The 26,607-nt window shown below is 44.4% G+C and overlaps 2 protein-coding genes across 9 annotated transcripts in view; both read left to right on the forward strand.

Moving 5' to 3' along the window:
• Window positions 1-12,007, forward strand: part of KIF17 (kinesin family member 17) — a 37,532-nt gene extending 25,525 nt beyond the window's left edge. For 2 of the 8 annotated variants that reach the window (XM_043500192.1, XM_043500193.1), the window contains exons 10-15: window positions 1,465-1,696; window positions 4,496-4,754; window positions 7,909-7,976; window positions 9,289-9,406; window positions 10,891-11,091; window positions 11,127-12,007. In XM_043500192.1, the coding sequence (XP_043356127.1) occupies window positions 1,465-1,696; window positions 4,496-4,754; window positions 7,909-7,976; window positions 9,289-9,406; window positions 10,891-11,087 (874 nt within the window). In that variant the 3' untranslated portion in view covers window positions 11,088-11,091; window positions 11,127-12,007. Of the gene's footprint in view, window positions 1-1,464; window positions 1,697-4,495; window positions 4,755-7,905; window positions 7,977-9,285; window positions 9,407-10,890 lie in introns of all 8 variants that reach the window. The other 6 variants (XM_043500189.1, XM_043500191.1, XM_043500188.1 and 3 more) reach the window with 5 other exon arrangements.
• Window positions 12,008-13,373: 1,366 nt separating this feature from the next.
• DDOST (dolichyl-diphosphooligosaccharide--protein glycosyltransferase non-catalytic subunit) lies at window positions 13,374-26,449 on the forward strand. Its single transcript, XM_038376811.2, has 11 exons — window positions 13,374-13,787; window positions 15,161-15,271; window positions 17,009-17,095; window positions 17,573-17,676; window positions 20,062-20,156; window positions 20,938-21,031; window positions 22,387-22,535; window positions 23,269-23,416; window positions 24,814-24,934; window positions 25,270-25,376; window positions 25,926-26,449. The coding sequence occupies exons 1-11, from the start codon at window positions 13,625-13,627 to the stop codon at window positions 26,073-26,075; spliced, it is 1,329 nt and encodes a 442-aa protein (XP_038232739.1). The 5' UTR covers window positions 13,374-13,624; the 3' UTR covers window positions 26,076-26,449.
• The last annotated feature ends 158 nt before the right edge of the window (window positions 26,450-26,607 follow it).

Here is a 26,607-nt window from a genome sequence, read left to right on the forward strand (position 1 = left end):
GTAAATTATAAGCTATTCGCCTGTTAGGCTGAGACAGCTCCAAAGAAACTATTCTGATTCATTGTGTCAAATCTCAACACTCCCTTGCAGAACTTAGTTTGCTTAACACACAAGGAAAAGAAACTTGCTCCTACAATTACATTGTTAAACATCAAAGTTCTTTGCATATCAGGCAAGGCAGGGTTCCTTGGAGATGGACTTTTCAAAGCCTCTTTGGAAAGACTTCACAGTTCAGGATGTCTGCAGACTTTCTACTACTGTTAGCAAAGCAGGATTCAATTATGCATTAAACAAAAGCTGTTGAGGGCTAAACTGTTTCATATCAAACCCAAGCAATTTAGACAGGAGGTCCAGTGGAGCAGAAAGAGCCAGTTTCCTCTTGAGGAAACCTGAGTTCTTTAGAAATGGGTTTGCATGCTCTGATAGAAGAAAAGACAATTAAGAGGATAGTATCATTGCAGGTCATGCCCACTCTGGCATTCTCTCCTTACTGGCTCCGATTGGCCAACATCTGATATAGCAGCATCAGTGCAAACCCCAATGTAGAAAAAGTGAATGGCTGTAAAGTACAGCTTACGCCATGTTCAACCAGGGATAAACTCCACCAGTGTGAATAGTGATTTAGAGCAGTTTACCCTCTCTACACCAGTGTAATTACACTAGGGGCTGGCAACCAATGTCTGAAATCCTCATCATAGGCAAGGGATTGTAAAAAAATATTAACATTCCCAAGGGGGCAATCACCTTAAATGATCTGTTGGAGGGTTGTTAGGGGAACAGGTTTTTTTCCTCCTCTGCACAAAATATTCAGTAATTCAGTGTAGGTACCTATTGCCTCATGGGCGTCAATTTGTTGTGTGATTCACAGAAGGGCATTTGTCTTATCATCATGGCAGATATTTCCCTGCCTTTCAGGAGCTTCACTATTGACCTCAGCAAGAGACCAAGCCTTTGATGTGGCAGCTCCTGCGTATGGAAATTGCTCCCTTTACTACATCTGCCTCAGCCCATCCACTGAAAATAAATTACAAACGATTTTCGGATGGTCTGTATCCTAATGTCAGCCCCTGCAGTATCAGTCTTGGGGCAGGTTTCAAAACAAAGAATAAGGATCAGGATGTTCATTTAAAAAAATCTCTTTTGCTTCATAAATACAGGGCCATAAATGTCAAGATTTCTAGATATACCTGATGGTGAATACATTCAGGATGTGTATAAAGCTACATACACTGAGCTCATGCTTTGGTGAACATCACGATACAAAGTAAATCTTAAAACAGAGGCTCCCCATCGTCACTCACCTCTTAGGTCAACAAATCTGAATACTCACTTCAAGAGAAATCACTGTCTGTTTATTGTATCTTTTAAAATGTCCCCAGGCAGTTTCCATGGAAGTGTATTATTTGCATATGTGCCGATGTTCCTTTATGCTACAGATCTAAGAAATGTGTCCAACTCTTCCAGGCTGCACTTGCTGGAACAACAGGTGGTTGGAGGAGAACAGGCCAAAAACAAGGACCTGAAGGAAAAGCACAAATGCCGGAAAAAATATGCAGATGAACGGAAGAAGCAGCTGGTGGCAGCTCTGCAGAAAATTGATGAGGACAGCAGTGACTGGGTCCTGCTCAACGTCTATGACTCCATCCAAGAGGAAGTGCGAGCCAAGAGCAAGCTGCTGGAGAAGATGCAGAAGAAGGTAACCCCTAAGAAGCAATTAACTCTTGTATAGAGTAAAGATTTGGGGAGCATCCATGAGATTACTCTTGGAGATGCCCCTTACTCTTATCCCCCTATCCCCTCATCCGCCTTTCCTTCTTCACCTTCATCCTTTTGTTATCGTAATGAGACACTCCGGTCAGCATCTTTCTGGAATGACTCTGGCATCTCCATGTCTCTCAAACTGATCCTAGGTAACTGACAAGACATGTCAGACAGGGATTTTGATTATTTTAGCCCCTTGATAATCTTAAATATTAAGTTATCCTTGCTCACATCAAAGCCTCACAATTTCTAAAAATAAGAATAAGATTTTTTGCTTGCGGGGAGCCTAAAATTGCCGCTATGTTATTCCACCTCAACATAATACAAAATAGAAGCTGTAAATCAAATGGCCTTCTTTTGATAGCTATGTATGACATGCTTTGAGCCAGCCTGGATAGAACAACAGACAGGGATTCAAGAGACCTGAATTCTCTACTTGGCTCTGCTGTTGACTCATGTGGGCAAGTTGTTTCCCCATCTATAACTGAGAACAAAGATTTTCACTTCACCCTTTGTAAAGATCTTTTGAGAGCTGCAGAGGAAAGTGCTATCCAGGCGTTAAGAGTTATTACGATTTGGACGGTTACTCACACGTATCTATAACATGAGCAGAGTGGGCAGGAATTGGGATCATTGAGAATGGTCATGGTGAGCATAAGCCCATCTCCAGCTTTGTCTTGCTTTGACCTGCAACCCGACTAATAAATTGGCTGTGTGTGCGCGTGTGTGTGTGAGTGTGAGAGAGAGAGATCATTATTCTCTCTAGTGGCACAGCTTCTTACATTCTCACAGCTGAAGTGGGAGCGGCACATGCATTTGATGCTGAAGGAATTAAGTATCTGTCTTCATTTGACTGTGGTTTATTATAGCTATGAATCAGAAGATATGTAAGCAGTGCAAATTGCATCCAGAAATCATTGTAAATGCAAAATTGTGCCCATCAAAGTGAGGCCATTCTGAAAATCAGACCCTCTGACAACATGCAGCTTTAAAGATATAGTGCTTAACTACCAAGGGCCTCCAAAAACATGTGTGCACACAGGCCCACTGACAGCAATTCCAGGTCTCAGGGCAGAACAGTTAACGGGCACGCACAAGCCGCGCCTGCGCAGACGGGTCCGCCTGACGTTTGGGTGGTGCTGCACCTGTGCTGGCTGGTTCCCAGTGAGCGGCCGGCTACACCGCTGGTGCCCAGCGAGCTGCTGGGCGCACTCTTCCAGCACGTCCAGGGTTTCCACATGCCTGCCCAGTAGGGTTGCCAAACTGTCTAATCGCGCAAAGCCAAAGCCCCGCCCCCTTCCCTGAGACCACGCTCCTGCCATGTCCCTTATCCAAAGCCCCGCCCCCTGCTCCATCCCCCCTCCCTCCGTTGTTCACGCTCCCCCACCCTCACACAGTTCCACCGGGCTGGGGCCAGCGGTTGGGGTGTGAGAGGGGATATGGGGTGCAGGCTCTGGAAGGGAGTTTGGTGCAGGAGGGGATGAGAGGTCAGGCTCTGGGAGGGAGTTTGGGTGCGGGGTGCAGACTCTAGGCTGAGGCAGGAGGTTGGGGTGCAGGAGGAGATCAGGGGTCAGTGCTTACCTCGGGCAGCTCTTGAAAGTGACCGGCACACCCCTCTGGCAGTGGCTTCTAGGCACGGGGCCCAAGGGGTTTCCCCGAACCACTTTCCACAGGCACTGCCCCTGCAGCTCCCATTGGCCGCAGTTCCCAGCCAATGGGAGCTACGGAGTTGGCACTCAGGGCGGGGGCAAGGCATGGAGACCCCCTCCCCAGGGGCTGCAGGGACGTACTGGCCGTTTCTGGTAGCGGTGTGGAGTGAGGATGGACAGGAAGCCTGCCTCAGCCCTGCTGCACTGCCGGCAGCGGCCAGGGGCCCAGGGGCCCTTTTAAATCACCTGGGCCCCTGGGCAATTGACCCCTTTGCCTCACCCTGTTGGTGGGCCTGTGTGCACATGCAGGCCAATGTCTACACATGTAAGGCCCTGTTTTGCATATACATTTTGGAAGCCCTGTGGGAATGTACCACTGAGTTGGAAGCTCCTAAATACGTGGAGATATCACAGGAATACAGGACTTTCAAGACTGGAACAGACCCAAGGTCCATCTAGTCCAGTAACATGTCTACAATAGGGGCCAACACCAGATACTTCAGGGGAAGAGGCAATAAACCCTGGAGTAGACAGATATGGATGAATCTGCCCCTAGAGGAGTTCATCCTAATCCCTAATAGTTAGTCAGAGATTTGCTTGAAACTTGAAGCCTGAGGTTTTACATCTCTTCCCATTTTTTTAGTAAATGCTAGTGTGATTCTGAATATTCTTGTTGTCTACATAAGTTCCAGCTCCTCACAGCGAAAAATTCAGTGTTGTTTATTCCCACAACTTCATTTGGCAGTGAGTTCCACATTCTAATTCCACATTGTGTGAAGAAGGGTTTCCTTTTACCGGTTTTGAATTTGCCACCTTTCAGTTTCATTGAATGTCCTCTTGTTATTGGGTTATGAGACAGAGAGAACAGAAGTTCCCAGTCCACTTTCTCTGAACCATTCATATACAGGGTGATCATGCCCTCTCTTTATTAGTCTCCTCTCTAAAGTAAACAATCCAAATCTTTTCAAACTCTCCTCATATCTTTCTTCCTTCTTCATATCTTCCCCCAATCATTCTTGTTGTGCCACTCATCTAGAGTTCTCTCTGTTCTCATCACAATTAACCCTTTCCTTTTGATGACCTAGCTGCAAGCTGCCGAGACTGAAATCAAAGACTTACAATCAGAGTTTGAGTTGGAGAAGATTGATTATCTTGCCACCATCCGCCGGCAGGAGCAGGACTGCTTGCTCTTTCAGCAGCTTCTGGATCAGGTGCAGCCCCTCATACGGCGTGACTGTAACTATAGCAACCTAGATAAGATCAAATGCGAGTCCATCTGGGATGAGGACAGCAGCTGCTGGAAACTCCCAGAGCTTGTCATTCAAAAAACCAGCCTCCCTGCAGGTAAGAAAGGTATCTGCATTGTCCTCCATTCACGCAGCTTATCTCTGCTCACTAGCGTGTATCGCATTTGGATAGTATTTGCTTATAAAACCTTGGTTTGGCTCACTTGTACAGAATAGACTATTATCTTTCTGTGGGAGCCTGGATGATAATCTAGCTAAATGAGGACAAAAGCATCTCTTCCTGGGACTTCCTATTTATTTTCAATGAGATGTCATTGATTTGAGTGATAGTATGGAATCTTGTGTTAAACCACACAATAGTATAACCCATATCTGATTAAATATCATAAGCGTCTCTGGGCCTTTAGTGGAGAGTGAACTGGTAACTGGTGCTTAACATAAAAATGTTGCCCTTCTCCCCATTCTTTTCCTTCAAGGACCTTGAAGCACTTTATGAGATTAATGAATTAGGCTTTGCAAACCCTCATCAGGTAGGTATTCTTAGACTGGTTATAAAAGGGGGGAAACTGAGGCACAGAAGGAGGACATTACTTTCCAATGTGCCATAGTGAGTCTGTAGTAGAGTGTCAAGTATCAGGGGGCATCTGAAGAAGTGGTGTTTTACCCACGAAAGCTTATGCCCAAATCTATTAGTCTTTAAGGTGCCCCCAGACTCTTTGTTGTTTTTGTACTAGAGTGGGGGCTGGAACCCAGGATCCTTGTCCCCCAGTCCTGTGCTTTTTATTTCATTCCCTTCTGTGCATTAGCTGCCTTAGCCCAAGAGGTGAACCATTTTCCCTACAAGGTTGAAATATTCACTACACAGACCTGCAGGCCCCTCATGTAGTTGCACTATGGTATGTAACCTATCATTTAAATCAGCTTCTGTACCCAGTGACTGGAGGATAGCTAATGTGATGCCAATTTTTAAAAAAGGCTCCAGAGGTGATCCTGAAAATTACAGGCCGATAAACCTAATTTCAGTACTGGGCAAATTGGCTGAAATGATAGTAAAGAACAGAATTATCAGACACATAGATGAACATGATCTGATGGGGAAGAGTCAACATGTTTTTTGTAAAGAGGGTCAACAAGCATGTGTACAAGGGTGATTCAGTGGATACAGTGTACTTACATTTTCAGAAAGCCTTTAATAAGGTCCCAAAGGCTCTTAAGCAATATAAGCTGTCATGGGATAAGAGGGAAGGTCCTCTCTTGGATAGGGCCCTACCAAATTCATGGTCCATTTTGGTCAATTTCACAGTCATAGGATTTTAAAAATCATAAATTTCATTATTCCAGCTATTTAAATCTGAAATGTCACAGTGTTGTACTTGTAGGGGTCCTGACCCAAAAAGGAGTTGTGGTGGGGTCGCAAGGTTATTGTAGTGGGGATTGCCTTAGTGCTACCCTTACTTCTGCTCTACTGCTGGTGGTGGCACTGCCTTCAGAGCTGGAGAGCGGGGCTGCTGGCCAGGAGCCCAGCTCTGAAGGTAGAGCCGCCGCCAGCAGCGGCGCAGAAGGATGGCCTGGTATGGTGTTGCCACCCTTACTTCTGCGCTGCTGCTGCAGAGCTGGGCCCTCGGCCAGCAGCCACCACTCTCCGGCTCCCCAGCTCTGAGGACAGCGCAGAAGTAAGGATGGCAATACCACAACCCTTCTATAATAACATTGTGACCCCCCTGCAACTCCATTTTGGGAAACGCTGGTCTCCCCTATGAAATCTGTATAGTATAAAGTAAAAGCACACAAAAGACCAGATTTCATGGGGGGAGACCAGATTTCACGGTCCGTGATGTGTTTTTCATGGCCGTGAATTTGGTAGGACCCTACTCATGGATCAGTAACTGGTTAAAAGATAGGAAACAAAGGGTAGGAATAAATGGTTAGTTTTTAGAACGGAGACAGGTAAATAGTGGTGTCCCCCAAGGGTCTGTACTGAAATGAGTACTGTTCAACATATTCATAAATGATCGGGGAAAAAGGGGAAACAGTGAGGTGGCAAAATTTGCAGATGATACAAAACTACTCAAGATAGTTAAGTCCAAAGCAGACTGCGAAGAGTTACAAAGGGATCTCACAAAACTGGGCGACTGCGCAACAAAATGGCAGATGAAATTCACTGTTGATAAATGCAAAGTAATGCACATTGGAAAACATCATTCCAACTATACATATAAAATTATGGGGTCTAAATTAGCTGTTACCACTCAAGAAATATCTTGGAGTCATTGTGGATAATTCTCTGAAAACATCTGCTCAATGTGCAGCGGCAGTCAAAAAAGCTTAACAGAATGTTGGGGATCATTAGGAAAGGGATAGATAATAGGAGAGAAAATATCATATTGCCTCTGTATAAATCCATGGTACGCTCACATCTTGAATACTGCCTGGTTGCCTCATCTCAAAAAAAAAAGATATATTGAAATTGGAAAAGGTATAGAAAAGGACAACAAAAATGATTAGGGGTATGGAATAACTTCTGTATGAGGAGAGATTAGTAAAACTGGGACTTTTCAGCTTGGAAAAGAGACGACTAAGGAGGGATATGATGGAGGTCTATAAATCATGACTGGTGTGGAGAAAGTAAACAAGGAAGTGTTATTTACTCCTTCTCATAACACAAGAACTAGGGGTCACCAAATGAAATTAATAGGCAGAAGGTTTAAAACAAACAAAAGGAAGTATTTCTTCACACAGCACACAGTCAATTTGTGGAACTCCTGGCCAGAGCATGTTGTGAAGGCCAAGACTATAACAGGGTTCAAAAAAAAAACCTAGATAAATTCATGGAGGATAGGTCCATCAGTGGCTGTTAGCCAGGAAGGGCCCGGATGGTGTCCCTAGCTTGTGTTTGCTAGAAACTGGGAATGGGTGATGGGGTATGGATCACTTGATGATTACCTGTTCTGTTCACTCCCTCTGAAGCACCTGGCATTGGACATTGTCGGAAGAGAGGATACTGGGCTAGTTGGGCTTTTGATCTAATCCAGTATGTCCGTTCCTATGTTCTTATTGGTAGGTGCATAACATGTGCCATCTACTGGATAAAAAGTGTAGTGCGAGGGTCCTTCTAATCCCCCTATAGCTCATAAACAGTGATCTGGGGTGTCTGTAAGCAGCAATGGGAAACAAGGGGGAGAGTCAGGAAAATCTGAAACTAATTCAGTGCTGCTGGTCCTTTAAGTAATGCCTTTGTTCTCTCATAGCAGTTCCATCACTGCCACAGACTAAGCCAGCCAGGAAGAGCTCCTCAGGCGAGAACGGAGAGCTGATGATGGTAAGCTGCACTTCTCCTCCCGGGACCCTGAGGGAGCCTTCTGAGAAGGGTCTATGTTGCTAAACAGCTGTTCCTTCTGGAGGAAATAGGCAGAGGACTGAGTGGCTCCAGAGGAACTCACACCCAGCCATCACTGGCCATTAGAATAAGACTGGCAGGGCTCAAAGGTGTGTGTAAAACAGAGTAAATAGTGAAGCAGTGAGCTGGCTTCACAGTCCAGTGGCCAATCAGTGGAGTGTAGGACCCTGGCCAGCAGGGGCTGGGAATGCTGGGAATCCAGCCCCTAAAGAGGAGAGATAACCCAGGCCAGAATGATCAAGGTGGAGCCTTAGAGCAATTCCAAGACTAGAAGGATAGTGCATTGGCTGTTCTCTGTGGGGAGCTGGGCTCAAGTTCTAGTTAATTGGTTGCATCATATTCTTACTCCTGAGGGAATTCTGCACATCTGTGGACACGCAAAATTAATTAGTCTCACATAATTTTGTATTTTCCTGCATAAAAAAAATATTGCCTAAGAAGTGCAGCAGTTCCGCCTTTTAACCACCAGAGGCCGTTGTGGTGCCAGAACAGCCGGCTGCGTTCATGCCGGCTGTTCTAGCGCCACAGCGGCCTCTGGTGGGAAAAAGGCGGAACTGCTGCACTTCTTAGGCAATATTTTTTTTATGCAGGAAAATACAAAATTCTATGCCCAGAATCCCCCCGCAGAGTAAAGTTCATCACAGCACATTGCCGCGGAGCCAGGTGAGGACAGAGTGGGGCACACAGGGCTGCTGGAGAGTCACAGATTGGGGTTCAAAATGACTAGTGGTGGAGGACAGACTGGAGCATGGGTTCAGGAGCTATGGGGTGACAGCGTTGAGCCTGGGGACAGGGACTGCAGAGACCCATGGGGAAGAGGGGTGTGGGGACATGGGCAGACATGCCTGACTGAATGGGAGAGCCTTGGGGTCAGCCAGGGTCTGCATGGGGGAGGCTTCCCAACACCCTAACAATCCCACCCCCACCCCCAAAAGAAAAACCTCCCACCCACACCCAACAATCTCCAGTGTAGCAGAATTGCACCTGTATCATTACATTTTGGACGTTGCTTACAGCTATTGGAGAGGGTGGCAGGATGTAGCCTGATGCCTGTCCAGACTATGTCCAAGAACATGTATTCTGTAGTGTTACTGTTGTTGCCCAGATTGAATCATGTGTTCAATCACTTCATATTATCTCTAAATCTCTGGCCCTAGCTCATGGAATAGTGCTTGGCTGCTTAAGAGCTGGAGCTGAGGGGAGTGCTGCTCACAGCTTTTTGTGATCCCAGCAGGAAGAAGACCGCTACAAACTGATGCTGAGCAGGAGTGACAGTGAGAATATTGCCAGTAACTATTTCCGGTCCAAGCGAGCCAGCCAGATCCTCGGTGCTGATCCTATGAAGAGTCTTGGTAAATATCCCAAAACTCTCCTTTCCTTTCCTCCATGTGCTGGTATCTCCTCCAGTGAGGGTTCCATTCCTGGCATATTAGTCTAGAGGGATTTGTTGTTCCCCAGTCAAATAGCCTCTTCAATGGACAATGCAACCCATTCTTTTTTTTGGTGGTGATAGCCATTTTCCCCTCTGACAATGGTTCCTTAGAGTTGCTCTAGCAGACCAGATGTTGATAAACCTACCTGTAGTGATTTGAATGATTTGCTTCCAGTGCTTGCAGCTTGGAGGTAATTCACATTCAGAATGTCATCCTGACCAACGCTTGCTGTCTTTTGTCCCTCCATAGGGTTGCCAATCATCCCAGTTTTTGAGGAAATAAAGCACCACGGGCTGGAGGTGCAGAAGCAGCAGCCTCAGCCTGTGTGTCATTCAGTGGTGCTAGTGATTCCTTTTTAAGTTTGCCATGGATTTAGTCCTTGATGACAAGTGCCCTTTATGTGTCTAACTCAATTTGTTTTAGGGTAGCTAAGCTCTGTAAATGTACAGCATGGGCCCATCTGTGCACAGAACTCCCATTGAATTCAAATAGGAGTCTCTTGCTGATGAGGTCCTCTGTTTTTTGGTTTTGGTGTTTGTTCCAAAATTAATTAAAAACAAACAATGTACTGAGCTGCAGAGCTCTGCAATCTCTGAGCCAGCACACAGAAATAAATGCAGCTGTGGATGAACGGTTACAGAGCTTTTCATCTTCAGGTCACTGGTTCCAAAGTAGACTAGATAGGTCTAACAAAAGATAACCACCCTGTGGTAGCCTGAGTGAAACAGATTTTTGTGGAGTTTCAGTCTAATTCCTGTTGAAGAGCCGTCTGCATAACAAAACCCATCATCACAGTTGGTGCTAATTGGTATCCTTGCTAGCAAAGACTGGATGGGCTACAAACACTCCTATCTTACCTTTAGAAATGATCTCATGAGGACAGGATTGAGGCACATTGATGAGACAGCATGGAGAAATTTATCCAGTTACTTCCTCTTCTGTGAATGAACCCTATTACTGCTAATCTCTGAGGTGCCTGTCAAGGTAGCAGCTGGGCACTTCAATTACAGAGAATAAGCAGAAAGCCAGAAAAAAACAAAGACCTAATCAACAATTCAACCATGCATTGTGTCATGAAAGTCATTAAACTCTGGCTGTGATGCACTTTCAAGGGGATGTGGGCATCAAATCCCAAATTTGGGGGCAATCCGCTGAGAAAGCTCAGCCACCAGGTATGGGGTTTTTCACTCTCCAGATACATTGCACATTCAGATAACCAACCAATGAAATGGTCAACTCCAGTTCATTAATATGAGTAAATTAAATGCAAAAATCTGTAAATTTCCTGACTGCCTTTAATAAAATTCTTGGATAAGGTTTTAATGCAGCTGGGAACTTGGAAAAGCTTTGCTGAGTCTTAACAGACCAAACATGTTGGTATGTCCTGTTCCTTTACTCTACAGCCCATCATAACTCCCCTCCTGTGCTGAGCACTCCCCTGAACAGCACCACCTCCAGCATGGCACCAGTCTCTCCTTCACAGACTGTGGAGATGCCCCAGCCACGTCCTTTTCGCCTTGAGTCGCTTGACTTCACCACACCATCCTCCAAAACAAAGCGCAAGAAGGGCAAAAACAGCTTCAGCAGCGACCCCTTCTGAGTGAAGTGGCCTCATGTGAATACGGATCCTTCTGATTGTAGTGGCCTTCATGGACTCCAGTCCCCTGTGGCCCCTGGTGGCAGTGTCTGCTCAGATTGCAGCAACCTACCTTGGCAGTTACCCACTTAACAATGTAGCGTTTGGTGGCAGCAATCCTCTTATCACATCGGCTTTTGGAAGGGACAGTTTGACTTTCCTTTGAGTTTAGGGTCAGTGGAGACAAATGCTGCTTCCAGGGGTTTTAAAGTCTGTAGTGACAACTCCAGGTTCAAGCTGGGGCTGGCGCATTCCTCCGTGATCTGCTTCCCTGCCACATGTGTTCAGCAAGCGCTGCACATTTAGTCTTCCATTCTGGTCACTGCCATCCCTAGCAGGTGGTGGGAAGTCAAATCTCTGTACTTGGATTAAAATCTTTAGGTCATGTGAGAAAATTCCTCAAAAAAAAGCCTTAAAATCACTTTCTGTATTTCCCAATGCAAGTTTCCTAGACAGCACTTACTTATTTCCTTTTGGATGTCACAGCCACAACTTGAGCTCATGTCCTATACCAAATTCTCCAGTCTTATTCCTCATTGCAATAAGACAGTGAGAGGTTCTGGCAGTATCGCTACCATATCGCAGCCATTTCTGCTTTCTCTTCTCTTGAGAAAGAATCTGAAACTGACATCATTTATGAGGCACAGACTCTGTTCTCCAAGAAAAAACAGTTTGCACATTTATTCCGAGTCCTCTAGATCAGATCAGAAACTGCAGTTCAGTGAGACAGTGGAAATGATTGCTCCTGTCCTTGTGTTCAAGAGGTTAAAGTTTTGTAAACTGTATGTTGACTGTTTATATTTTAGTCATTTATGTGCAGGACATCTGGTTAATGATCACAATACATTGCCTTTTAATGACAAACTCAGTCTGACTGCTGTTATATTTAGAGTTCATGTTCCTTTGCATTTTTGCCAGATGTTGCATACATTGGCCACTGTCCCTCTAGCTGTAAAACACTGGGTGGGGAGTGCCTTGCCCATCAGCTTTTGCTTCGTAATCAGAAAGCCAGCATATTCTGCTGTTGATCAGCAAAAGACACTGCCTACCCTAGCTCTCCTAGACAGTGAAAGGCGACCCAAATGACAGAGCATAGCTCAGGGTAGAGGAAAGGGACACATGCTGCAGCATGGGTACGAGCAGTGGCAGTGGGAAATAAGCCCCTGATGGTGGGGAATAGAGCACAGTTTGCAGGACTGCCCGGACAGTAACAGTGTTGCCTACTCTCCTGATTTTATTGCAAATCTTTTGCAATATCTGGTGCTTTACATAATGCTCCTGGAGTCATGTGATTACATGGGACTCTCAGCTTTATTTTAACAAGTAAGTTTCTGAACCTTGCAGTGGCAGCAGTATTGCTAACCCCAAATGTTCAAAAATCATGAGATTGGCTTTCATATCATGAGATTTTGTAAAAATAATAGATTTGGTGTCCTTTTTATGGGCTTTCTGCTTTTTGAACCATTAGGGTGCACTGGGGTCACATTATGAAGCTTTCTCCACAGCCATGAGGGATAGAAACTTTCTTTTAAGAACGAAGGCTGAAATCATCACATAGCCACGTGACTCCAGGAGCTGGGGCTTTAAGGAAAACAATAATTATCATGAGTTGGCAACATCGACAGTAAAAACATCCCAGTGGGATTCCTGAGGGATAGTTCTGCAGAACACAGAGCCCCAAAGTGGTATTTTTAAAAATATCATGACTTTTGAATCAATGTTATGATGGGGGGTGGCTCCTGCTTGGCATGCTTGGGAGCGGATACTGCAGTAAGCCTAGGTTTCAGAGTAGCAGCCGTGTTAGTCTGTATTCGCAAAAAGAAAAGGAGTACTTGTGGCACCTTAAAGACTAACAAATTTATTAGAGCATAAGCTTTCGTGAGCTACAGCTCACTTCATCGGATGCATTTGGTGGAAAAAACAGAGGAGAGATTTATATACACACACAGAGAACATGAAACAATGGGTTTATCATACACACTGTAAGGAGAGTGATCACTTAAGATAAGCCATCACCAGCAGCAGGGGGGGGCCTGAAGGAAACCAGGAAGGTGACCCCCCCCCCTCGTCCCGCAAGGCGTGGAAGGGGGAGGCGCGTTGCACCAGCAAGGCGCAGGCCCAGCAGCATCCACGGAAGCGGGACGCAGGAGCAGCCCGGCCTGGGCTGGGACCGCTGCCATCCCTTTGATGGGCCGCAGGGGGCGCTGGCTCGGAGGCGGTTTTAGCGTGCATGGGCGGGGCTCAGCGCGCCCTCTGAGGAAAGGGTGCTGAACGGGGCCCGCAGCGTGGAGTTGTCCGTCTCTGATTGGGCCCCGCTGTCGAGGAGGCGGGCCTTCAGATCTAGTCCTCGGGCCCCGCGAGGGAGGGGGCGTGTGCCCTGTTGCCGATCGCTTCCGGGTCACCGTTTGAGGCGGCTTTGCGTGTCCCGCCTCTACGGGCAAAGTGGGTCGGTGATTGGCCGCGTAGAGAGGATCGGTTCCGGGTGAGGCTGCCCCCCCCCCATGAGGAAGATGGAGGCAGCGGCCGCTCGCCCCTCAGGGCGGCTCCTGCTGCTGCTGCTCGGGCTGGGCCTGGCCCGGGCGGACGGGGGACCCCGCACCCTGGTGCTGCTGGAGAACATCAACCTGCGGGACACGCACTCGCTCTTCTTCCGGAGCCTGGCGGGTGAGGGCGGCGGCGCGGAGCCCCGGGGGGGTCCCAGGGGAAGGCGGGATCATGGTCTCGGGTGATGGGGAGCGGCCAGGCTCGGGAGGAGCCTGGGTCTGTCACGGCGCCGCCTCCCGGCCCCACTGCGTCTCCCCATCAGGGCTGCACTTGCCTGGGGTGGCTGAGGGGGTCGCGTTCTGTCCGGGTGCCACGCTGACCCCGCCTTCCCCATACGGCGGCGGCGGGGCTCGGTCACTCGGAAGCGCCACGTGTGTCAGTCTGGGGGGGATGCTGCCGGGCTCTGGACCTGGGCTGCTTGTTGTCGCTCTGCTGAAGAGCGTCACGTTAGACTCACATCTCCCAGGATTAAGAAAAGGAGTCCTTGTGGCCCCTTCGAGATTGACAGATTTATCTGAGCATAAGTGCGGGGGGGGGGGAATAAACATTTCCCCCATGTTTATCCCACACGTTCTTGTCAACTGCTGGAAATGGCCCACCTTGATTATCACTACAAAAGGTCGCTCCCCCCACCCCCACTCTCCTGATGGTAATAGCTCACCTTACCTGATCGATCTCCTTACAGCGTGTATGGTAACACCCATTGTTTCATGTTCTCTGTGTATATAAATCTCCCCACTGTATTTGCTATTACATGCATTCGATGAAGTGAGCTGTAGCTCATGAAAGCTTATGCTCAGATAAATTTGTTAGTCTCCAAGGTGCCACAAGTCCTCCTTTTCTTTTTGTGGATACACACTAACACAGCTGCTACTCTGAAACCCATCTTCCAGTATTGGCTGTAGTCCCTGCTGCCCAGATCTCACTAGAGCATTTGGTTCTTTCCTGTGTGTGTTTCCCTCTCTGGTGTTCATGTCATCCACAAGTTTTAGCAGGGCTTGATTCACATCAAAGACATGCATGAAAACGCTATGGAGAGCGCAGAGGTTCTTGTTCGTTTTTAATTTGGTTTGTCCAAAAAGTCCCTGTGTCCCCTGAGCGCTGTGGACTAGATTGTAAATACCAAGAAGTGTCACTGCTTGGAGGCTGACAGGAACAATTCTGCAGACAGTGCTTACTGGAGTACTGAGAAAATAAGTGTACTGTGGAAGAGTAAAATGCTTGACTTAAACGTCTATGTAGCAACTTTAAAAGTCTCGAGTAGTCTGGTGGCACCTTAAAGACTAACAAATTTATTTGGGCATAAGCTTTCGTGGGTAAAAAAAGCCACTTCTTCAGATGCATGACACCTTAAAAAATATGGCAACCACATGGTTAGATTGTAATGGGTAAGACTGAGTTAAGGGCCCTCTTATCTCATTTATCTTACACTTTTTTAAAATTAAAGTTGTGTCAAAGTATTCATGACTATGATCTTTGTTTTCTGGATGCAGATAGAGGCTTTGACATCACTTTCAGGACTGCTGATGACCCTGGCCTGTCCCTCATAAAATACGGAGAATTTCTGTATGACAACTTGATTATTTTCTCCCCATCTGTAGAAGGTAAGAGATCCTTTTGCATAAAGGAAAAGACTCAGAAATTAAGTTGTATAATACTTTGAGACCCTTGGAGAAGACACACTAGATCTGTAAAGTGCCTTGCAGATATTAGCTAACCTTCACAACACTCTTTTGAGGCTGGTCTTTTTGAGTATCTGTTTTCTGTAAACACCCTTTCATTATCATTGTTTGCTCTGATAGTAACTGTCATGTCTGTTAATAATTCTCAGACCCCTTTATAATCCCTGTGTTGTATCTAGAATTATTGTATTGTGATTCAATTAAAAAAAAATCTTGAATATGTATTTTTGGAGCAGTGCTTCCATAGATTAACAAATGCACTGTTCTAAAATTCTATAACTAAAAGATGAAGTAACACTGTCATTATTTGAAGTGCCTTGATTTTAAGTGTAGTAGTAGTGATTTTTCTAATTCATACCAAAATGTCTGGATTTTCTCTCTACCACTATTAACAGCCTGAATCAGGCTTGATGCGGGATCATTAATAGCAACCTTTTTGAAATACAGCCCTGGAGAAAGTGAGAGATCAGGTGATATTGGTGTGATGAGAGAGCCAAGAAAGACGTTCCAAACGGAGCATTGTCACTTAGCAAGAGTGGAGAGCTAGCTGATTGTGTGTGAATGTATAGAGAACGGAGTAGTATAATCTGTAGCCCCAGGATATCGCACACTTAACTTCAGGTGAGCCTCAGAGAAAGTGTCAGGTAATTTTAATTTTGAACATTACTACTAGGACTGGGATATTGGAATCAAATCCTTAGGAGAACTAACTACAGAGCTGGGCAAGAAGAAGCTAATGACTCACGATATGTAGGGACCCTTTTTAAACTACTTCAGAACTAAATTTTAGAGTGTGGCATATAGTGCCTTCCTCATGTAACCTGTTCTTAACTTCAAACTTACTCCACTTCTGACATTCTCTTGGTGTTCCGTTTTCTCTTTACAATATCTTAATTAAGGAAGTGAGAGTAAAGTTTTGGCTGTACCTCTTTCATCTTGCAGAGATGCATGTTTCTCTAAATCCACTTGCTTTCTCTTTATATATTGGTTATTGTAGCTATACTGAAGTTTAATTAAATTTGATTTTGTTAAAGAATGGAATGAGTGAGAGATTCCTCATCATTTTCCAGGAATGGTTGCACTGGAGCCAGTTGTAATTCAACTTCCACAAGAAGGAATAATTAATATTTACTCTTGTTGACAGATCTCTTGATCTCTCTCTCTCTCTCTCTCTCTGTCTCAATGCAGAGGTCTCTCACTATCTTTAAAATGTAGAATTTCTACCTGCAAACAGATAAGAATTTTATCTTGGGGTGAGGTGAGGAAGAAGTAAATTAACTACATGTAATTTAAAAGTATGTCTTTAAATGTGTCCAAACTAATAATAAATAATAATGAATTTTGTTAAGGTTTATTTCTCTGCAACTGAGATTGAATGGCTAGTTCTGTGCCTTTAAAGGCTGGATTTTATGGCTATCTTTGTCTTCCTTCTGAAGGAATTAATCCTCCCTTAATCCACCCTTTTAATCTATGTTGACCGTAGGTGTATGTGGCTTCAGGACCCTGCTTGGGCACCTCCTGTGCCTACTACTCTGACACAGCTTCTCTATTAATTGGCCTCACCACGCTTGTATTTCCCTCTCCATGTTAGCTCTGAAGCACTGGTAAAATAGTTTGCTGTCAGCTTTTTGAATCACTAATGTCTGTGCATCTTTTCAGATTTTGGCGGAAACATCAATGTGGAGACCATTACTGCTTTCATTGATGGAGGCGGAAGTGTCCTTGTGGCTGCCAGTTCTGACATTGGTCAGTAAAACCTGCACGTCAAACAAATGGGCACAGATGTTGTCTTTTTGTTTTATTGCTGCATAATAAGAGTGTGCTGGATATAGAGAGTACAAATCAGTCCTGTAGGGGAAAATGTCTTCCTTGTCATGGGAGATCTTAGAACTCTGGCTGCAGATTGGTTTGATAGCGATTTTTAAAGGGGAACTTCAAAAGCTAAAACTGTACAGTACTCTGTGCATTCAAAACATGCTACAAACCTTAATCTTCACAATGCTCCGAGGGAATTGGTGGTAAAGAAAAAAGGAATGCCTTAATTTCACTTTCCAAAGAAAGTTGAGTTCAGCCAAGAGTTGTGTACTGAGTGCACGCAGCAGCCTGGAGCAGATAAATCATTAGTGCACAAATCAGGGCTGTCCTTTGTTTTTATTTTGATTATTTAGTTGCTTTTGTGTCTTGTACTAACTGTAAATTGAGAATCCGCTTCTCTATCCTTAGGTGATCCTCTGCGAGAGCTGGGCAGTGAGTGTGGAATAGAGTTTGATGAGGAAAGGACAGCAGTCATTGACCATCACAACTATGATATCTCAGACCCAGGCCAGGTAAAAGTCTAGACACTGAATTCTTTGGGTATGTCCGGGGCTTGAGGAAACTTGTCTTAGCTACATTGCTAAAAAAATAAAATTCCTTCCCAGAAGCAGTTGGCTGAAAGGGCTGGAGACAAAACTTGTCTGTCTTCTTCCTTTTCCTCTTCTTTCCCCTCCTACCCATGCTCATTCCAAAGATTGTTTTGAGTAGCAGCTGTGAATCTTATTGAATTACACGCTGCTTTTACTATTGCTCTTCTCTTTAATGTGAGATTGCAATTTATCATGCACCTTTGATCTATGCCTAGACAACTTCTAACATTCCAGTCACACTGAGCAGTTAAAAACACCATCTGGAATAGTCAGGGGTTCACTGTATTGGACCTTGAACCACTCGGGGGTAGGAGATAGGAATTCCCTTTCTAGTGAGATATGGCACTTCATAGAATATCAGGGTTGGAAGGGACCTCAGGAGGTCATCTAGTCCAACCCCCTGCTCAAAGCAGGACCAATCCCCAACTAAATCATCCCAGCCAGGGCTTTGTCAAGCCTGACCTTAAAAACCTCCAAGGAAGGAGATTCCACCACCTCCTTAGGTAACGCATTCCAGTGCTTCACCACCCTCCTAGTGGAAAAAGTTTTTTCTAATATCCAACCTAAACCTCCCTCACTGCAACTTGAGACCATTACTCCTTGTTCTGTCATCTGCTACCACTGAGAACAGTCTACCACTTCCTTTTATTCATGATGGGTCAGGAGATAGAATGTCATGTTTAATAGCCAGACATATAAAAAAGGTAAACTCTAGCTCAAGACACAGGGACAAAGAGAGATCAATATAGAAAATTCTGTACAAGTTCTTCAAATGTATGTGATATCTTGATATTTCTGTTCTTGCATGGTCTGTCTGGTTGGACGCATGGTTCTGAAATATCTGTCTTTACAGGAGAGAGACAAGATGTCCCAATAATGTTTGAGAGTTATGAACATTGTAACATAGCTTTTTCATAAAATATGTGGGGCACACACAATCCCCGATGGATCGGGGAATCACCATTGCTTTGGGATGCCTATGTAACTTATTAGCTGTGTAGATTTTGCAAACTTCCCTTTTCTACCGAACCATCTTGTGATCGCTATCAAACCAATCTTACGGAACTTATAATAGGACTTGGAGATTCATAATTTGTAGCTAGATACGAGTTCTTACCAGACAGTAAGTAGCTGAAGGCCTATCCAGTATCATTAAAGGAATAACTATAACAGTGGTTTTCAACCTTTTTTTAATTGCAGACCCCTAAAAAATTTCAAATGGTGGCGTGGACACCTTTGGAAATTTTAGACATAGTCTGCAGACCCCAGGTTGAACACCCCTGTTCTATGGTAACAGCCTTTCGTGGACCCCTTAGACATACTCCGAGGTTGGAAACCACGGCTCTATAGGTTCGTGAGGCCTTTGATTTCACTGAGGTGCTGTTATTTAGACTCTTAATATGCTTAGTTATTGAATTGTTACCTCTTCTAGTATGTTGTAATAGCTGAATACTTCCTGGTTGAAAAAAAATTCTTTCAGTGGAAAAACCTAACTAAAACTCAGTACAATAAGCACAGTAACTTCCCTTCTGGATACACAACTGTCCCTTAGAGAGAATTCTTCTGAGTGACTATAAGTTACATCACCATTTAATTATGACAATAGGCTGTAAGCTTAATGAAGCTATTCCTTACTTAAGAACATCTTGTGTCCTAGAGCAAGGCCCTGCAGGTCAAGAGGAACCAAAGGGCTCTAGGATGGGCTGTGTAAGTGTCACAGACTGAGGCTTTAGGCAGCAGCTGTCCCCCAGTATCTTCTGGCACTTTGGAATGCAGATTTTTCCATGTTGTACTTTCTTGACACGCTTTTTCTGATATGCAGAAATCCCTTCTACAGTGTTCACATTAGTTTGTTGCAGCAATCAGAACAAATAGGAACTGATAAACTGCTGCAAGATATCTGCATTTGTTGCCCTGGGATTTACCTTCCTTCTGATTTAAGCTTCCTAATATGCAACTCGCAAGACAGAAAACCTGCTCTAAACTGTAACAAGCAGGAGCTGTTACAGCTCCTGAGGGCTTCAAAGCATGTGCCTGGTTTCTTCTCCTGCTCTTACCTCCTCCATCCCCTTGCTCAGTGTTACAATTTCTTCCTACCAAGAGGCCAGGTGAGACTATGCAGAACCAATTAATGCTATTTCAAAGTTCTGGAAGGGCAGCTGTAGAACATGAGGTGCTGTGTTGTGCAGATCACTAGCCATAGAGTAGCAAGCAGACACACATGTTAACAAGTTGCCTGTGCATTAATTACATTGTCCAGTAGCTTGTGAAAGCTTACCACAGGTCTCTTATGTTTCCTCCCTGAAGCATACGCTCATTGTCGCAGACTCTGAAAATCTACTGAAGGCTCCCACGATTGTGGGGAAAACTCCATTAAACCCTGTTCTCTTCCGAGGAGTTGGGTAAGTGAACTACGAGGCAAGGCTGGCAGTGGGTCTGTAACTGAGAACAAGAGGCCTCTGTTTGGATGGGTTTCTTGCCACTATCTTCCCTCCAGATAGGTTTTAAGCTTAGAGCTGGGGTAGGCACTATTATAAACAAAGCATCATAGGTTGGGTTTTGGTTTCTTCAATTGAGATGCAACAGGCATGTGGTCCTTTCACAGGATGGAAGTGAAGGGATGGGGGCTGAGGGCAGGCAAGAAAGGCGCAGACTTCATGCTGGTTGGGTAATCAAAGGCCATTCCTCATCTCTCAATCCAGTTATAAACTTCTTTGAAACAGAAAACTTTTAATATTTTACTTCTTGCTGTTTACTCTGTTTCTCTCTCCTTGGACAATGAAAGTAATCCATTCACTTTCCTGTTCTCATGTAGTCATGTTTTTTTAAACTATTTGTATTGGAATTTAGAACATAGAAGAACTTCTGTTGATGTCAAGTTTGGAAAGGGTTGTTCTTAAAGAAGCTTCAGTCTTTGATGGGATAGCATAACTATTCACAGTTTAAAGAAATGTTATTTTAAAGTCAACAGCTGATATAAAATTAATTGGGCCTGATTGATTTCAGTGTGTGTTTTGCCACTAATTTCAGGGGGAGCTGAGTCAGTCCCATGCTTCTCAACCTCTGTGAATTTCATATTTGTTAGCAGATTTTTAGTGCACACTAATCTTCTTGGGCAGGTATCTCAGGTTTGACCAGCTTTCAGGTATCTTCCTGGTACTTTGATTGTCTCTCTCACCACAGGATGGTGGCTGATCCTGATAACCCTCTGGTACTAGATATCTTGACTGGCTCTTCTACATCTTACTCTTTCTTCCCAGATAAGCCCATCACACAGGTACGCACAGTTATCTTTGTCCTCTTTTTTGCTTCTAATCCCGTGGAATTAATTACCTCTCTTTCAACAGTTTAAAAATGGATCAAGAGACTTAACTCAAGTGCTTATTATAGTCTGTGTCAAATACTTATAGGTTTTTTTTTAAGGTTTCAGAGTGGCAGCCGTGTTAGTCTGTATTCGCAAAAAGAAAAGGAGTACTTGTGGCACCTTAGAGACTAACAAATTTATTAGAGCATAAGCTTTCGTGAGCTACAGCTCACAAAGCTCCCTTCTACGGTCTCTTAGTACTATATATTTTCTAATATTATCATGGAAATCTTTCTTGCAGTTTTATTGGATCCAAATGGAAAAAGCCTAACAAGACTGCATTGGAAGGAATTTCGGCTCTTAACTTTGATACTGTTTTGCTGTATCAAAGGGGCTGAATTCAAACTGGTGACGTAGAAGCAAAAAGCTCTCAATCCCATGCTACTGTGGCAGGCAATAGAATTTGAAGCCTTTTTCCTCTAAGATGCTGGTAGAATTTGGGCTAAGTTGGTAAAAATTGAAAGCTATTGCCATCTTCCAGCAGGACTGTGACCAGTGGAAATGAAGGGGTTCCTCTGTTTAGTTTTGAGGCTCTGTAGCTGGCAAGGGGCTAAAAAAGATGCTGGTGCAGTTGACAGATTCTGGGAGATTAGTGTCTCAGTTGTGTTGAAGCCTCATGCTTCTCCACTTGAGTAGTGCAGTAATCTGCAAAAATGCATTGTGTGCCATGTCTTATTGACATGATGAAATGAAAATGTAGAGGAAAAATAATAGCTGGGAGTTGGCATGAGTGGGACTTAACTGACAGCAAACATGTTCAACTTCTGTCTGCTTAACATGCTCTTCCGTAATTGGTATTTGAACAGGCAGATGAGTAGTTTAAACAGTCCCTTTAATCAGGTCTATGAGGTTTGACAAGACTTCTGACAAGACAATAATAACTTGGATTGTACTTGTTTAGCCCAGCCAGACCTAGCAGCAAAGTTAAAGATCATCCAGTGTCATTTAATTCTCAGACATTTCCCTGCTACTATTAACTATTTAAACCTAATGGATAATACTGCCTGGCTAGTTTCCGTACTTGCCTAAAAAAGCAGCTTAAAGCCCTGATGCCTTCATGTGATCTTGAGCACATTATCTCTGTGCCTTTATTTTTCTTCATGCTGTTTGTTTGTGGTACTGTTTAGCAAATAAGAATCCAGGCTTACTATGTGTCTTGTCTGTACAGTATCCAGCCCATTGCGGTCCCTATCTTAGTTGGGGCCTCAAGGTGCTACTATAATACAAATCATTAGTGCTGATTTAAATCTGTTCTTGTCCAATTTCAGTACCCTCATGCTGTTGGGAAGAATACCCTTTTGATTGCTGGTCTCCAGGCCAGGAACAATGCCCGTGTTGTTTTCAGTGGCTCCTTGGATTTCTTCAGCGATGCTTTCTTCAACTCTGCTGTGCAGAAAGCTACACCTGGCTCTCAGAGGTGACTAGCTTAACATGGCCTTCTCTAGGTAGGGTGGGGTATTTAGGTTTTTTCTGCCCACGTGGTTTGGGTACCTCTTTGATCAAGGATCCCTAGCAGATAACTAATTGTCAAAGATGACTGATGGGAATATGCTGAATACTATCATAACCATTCAGCCCTGCTACTGTAAAATCTATACTGTTAGGTTATACTAAACCTTAAGAAGAAGATGAAACTTCCTTTAAGTGCAGTGCAAATTGTCAAGCTGACTAACCAATATAGCTGTCTCCTGTCCTTATAGAAACCCTGATATTAGGTGTGTAAGAAGCAGTTTCTGCATCCATTGTATTCAGAGATGCTGTGAACACAGTTCATAATGTGGGCACAGCTCTTACTTGGAAATTTTGACATAGAATATTATACTCTGAGCATTGATATGTATCAGTTCATTGTGCAGGTTGGAAACCTTGGCACTGAATTCCTTTCAGTATTGATCTGTTTAAAATATGTTTTGCTGTATTTTAAGCAACTACCTAGAAGACCTAGTAGATAGTTGGGATCTAAAGATCAAACAGTCTTACAGGAAAATTTTCAAGTAATGTGATCGTTTAAAATGGGTGGTGACTTTCTGACCTGGCATTTAGTTCTTGGGGAAACTTCATAGGATACCTGATTGAGCATTTTTTCGGTCCTATGAATGCCATCCAGTTTAGTGTCTCCCACTGTGCTTCTGTTCTCTCACCATCTCTAGGTACTCTCAGACTGGTAACTACGAGCTGGCTGTTGCCTTGTCCCGTTGGGTATTCAAGGAAGAGGGTGTGCTGCGGGTTGGAGAGGTATCTCACCATCGTGTAGGGGAAACATTACCACCTAATGCCTACACTGTCACTGACCTCGTGGTAAGACTGACTTTAGGAAAATGAGTCAAATAGACTTGTGCAGAGAAAATGTACTCTTGTTCGTTTGGGTAGAAGTGTTGTGGAAGCAGATTTATCTCCTCTTAATTGATTGGAAAGGTGATGGCTGGCACCCAGGGCCTCACCAGCCAAGGTGTGAAATTTCAGAGGGCATAAGGATATATAACCCAGTGGGGTTTTTCTTCTCTTAATTGTAGGAACTGTCCCCTTCTTGACAGTGTTTCTCCACTAATGTGAAGGCAGAGTCTACTTAACTTTTAGTTCCTACATGTAACTTTCACTTAATACTAAATTTCAGATTCCTCATGGCTCAGGCTCATACTTGAGTACCTTTCAATATTAAGTGGCCACAGCAGCCAGCTCTGGAGAAGTCTATGTTCTGTTAGCAAACTTACTTAATACTTAAGTTAAGGGGGGGTTGGTTATCCTTGCAAATGCTTTCTCTTCAGTCATGAATCTTGCTGATAAACGGGTATCTGAGCCTGATCGAAAGCATATGCTGGAATTTTGTCTTCCCTGTTGCCTCCTTTTCACTTAGACTCATGATGCCAAGCTTTATTATACAAAAAGAGTACATTGGCAAGCCTGAAATGTTGCTTTAAATAGAAATTGCAGCTATATACTGGGGGGACAGCTTAGCATGCCTAGAGAGTTTAAGTAAAGCACTCTCAAATTCAAGTCAATTCTACATTGATGTGCCCACTCACTGATTTGCTACTGAATATTGGCTTGATTTTCAGTGCATGGTAGCTCAACTGCATTTCCAAGCGTGGAAACTCACTTGGACTCTTGCATTGAAAATAACAGTTATTGGAAAATTCCCCATTGTCCCCCTTGATTTCATGGAAAGTGCAGTTCATAGTTTAGGACTGAGATTTCTATTGAATGGATTTCAGGTGTCACTCTTAGCTCATTGATAGGGCCCTACCAAATTCACGGTCCATTTTAGTCAATTTAGCATTTTTAGGTGTTCATGTTTTCAGATGGAGGGGGTCCTGATCCAAAGGGGGGGGATGTGCGGGGGTTTATAAAATTGCCACCCTCACTTCTCTGCTGCCTTCAGGGCTGTGTGCAGCTGCAGACCTTCCTACAGCTGGGGGAGATAGCTGGAGCCGAGTCTGGTCCCCTCCCAATAATAGCCGTTCAGGGGAAAAGGAAGTCCTGTCCCTCCCCAGTTTGAGCCCAGTGAATGGTAGGAGCCCTCGGCTGGGGCGTCCCCTGCCCCTCCCCTCCAATAACTGCATTTCACAGAGAAGGTCTGCTTTCATGGTCCATGACATGTTTTTCCACAGCTGTGACTTTGGTAGGGCCCTACTCATTAACAATGTGTCCTCTTCCTTTATGCCTCTGTTAATGCAGCATGCATTTGTATGTTACAGGAGTACAGCATTGTGATTGAAAAGCTCTCTGAAGGGAGATGGGTCCCCTTTGATGGCGATGATATTCAGCTGGAGTTTGTCCGCATTGATCCATTTGTAAGGACTTTCCTGAAGAAAAATGGTAGGTCTCCTATCAGACAATTAATGTTTTCTGCCCTATGGCTTTGTTAACAATAACACAAGACTAGGTGTTGATTTCTTCCCCCACCACTGAAACTCTATGGGAAGCATGCTCCACTGTTAAGAGGAAGGGTGCACTTCACTCAGCTCTCCTTCAGCTCCTTCTTCCAGTGGAGCAGCTAGTTTTCAGTCTGGATGAAAAGCTCCACAAAGTGGGTTTGGGGGAGACAAAGGGCCATTACAAATGGAAGGAGAGAACTTCCAATGAGGGATCTTAACTCCTAATGCTCTTGTTCTATTTACTGTGTAATTTAAATGGCTCTGCCTCTCCCCTAGGTGGCAGATATAGTGTGCAGTTCAAGCTGCCGGATGTCTATGGAGTGTTTCAGTTTAAAGTGGATTATAATAGGCTGGGATACACCCACCTGTACTCCTCTACACAGGTAAATAGTTTGAATTATCTTGTCTGTGTGGTAGGAAATGTAAGAGTACTGGTTGAGATTTCAAGTCAGGTACTTAAACTTTGCAAATGTTTTGAGTGGATACCACATGGGCTGTTAATCTTAATGACCATGAAGTTGCATCCAGCCTTCCTTTGTGCGTGAAATGGATTTGAAAGCTATCTTACTGTTACCATCTTCAGTTATATTTAGGAAGGCTCTCTGGAGAGAGCGTTTTACCCTCATTAAACACGTTCTTGTCTCTTAAGGCAGTGTTGGACACCTGCCTGCACTGATGCTTAAGGTTGCCAACATGCTTCTACAGAAGTTGAGGATTTGGAGCTTAAAACTCTCGTTTAAAAACAAGAGATAATTGAACCGCTTCTAGGAGCTCTCATACATTTACCTTTCCAGTAAGGTAATCTGGTTCTACAGTCATCTGAGTGGGCATTAAGTTAAATAACACATCTAGAGCTGAGATAGTCCTGCCACACACAGGACTAAATGACCTCATCTCCTGTGACTCTGGTCTTGTGTTCTTTTCTCTCCCAGGTGTCTGTGCGTCCCCTCCAGCACACACAGTATGAGCGTTTTATCCCCTCAGCATATCCATATTATGCCAGTGCCTTCTCCATGATGATAGGCCTCTTCGTGTTCAGCATTGTCTTCTTGCACATGAAGGAGAAGGAGAAATCTGACTGAGATCATCTCAGCCGGAGGAAGAGCCCTCATCCAAGACATTGGCTCCATGTGGAGACTGGCAGCACTCAGGGCACAGATTATAAATGTTTGGGGACTGGAATCCTCAGCTGGTAGGAGCCAGATGAGCTATGGGGTTTTTAAGATGAGTGACTAGTGGGAGAGAAATTGAAAACTTGTGTCTGAGAGGAAGCCACTGATGTCCACAAGAGATCAAAATGTATGGCAGTGCAATGGCAATTCCAATATTGGTGTTTCATGAGGAGGAAAAAAAAAAACAAAAACAATTTTATTTCCACCCCTTCTCAGAAAGGCTCTTGCCTCAAGATTGTTCTCATTTCCAGAATAAAGATTTGTTCCTCTCACCTTCTGCTGAAGTTTCTGACTTGTCATTGTGGTTAGACGTTCAGCTGCACGTGTGTGTTCTCAGTGTGTGCTGCCCCAGCTCTGTGCAGACAGCTGGCACAGCAGACCTGGAGCAAACTACCCAATGACCACAAGATCCATTAAAGTATGAAGGCCACCAGGCCAGGTT

The sequence above is a fragment of the Dermochelys coriacea genome, chromosome 18 (assembly GCF_009764565.3).
Source record: "Dermochelys coriacea isolate rDerCor1 chromosome 18, rDerCor1.pri.v4, whole genome shotgun sequence".
Taxonomy (NCBI): domain Eukaryota; kingdom Metazoa; phylum Chordata; order Testudines; family Dermochelyidae; genus Dermochelys; species Dermochelys coriacea.

Coding starts and splice junctions, on each gene's coding strand:
- DDOST (XM_038376811.2), top strand. CDS start 13,625: ATGAGGAAGATGGAGGCAGCGGCCGCTCGCCCCTCAGGGCGGCTCCTG. Junction 17,096..17,572: donor GGCTGCCAGTTCTGACATTG/GTCAGTAAAACC, acceptor CTCTATCCTTAG/GTGATCCTCTGCGAGAGCTG. Junction 20,157..20,937: donor GTTCTCTTCCGAGGAGTTGG/GTAAGTGAACTA, acceptor CTCTCACCACAG/GATGGTGGCTGATCCTGATA.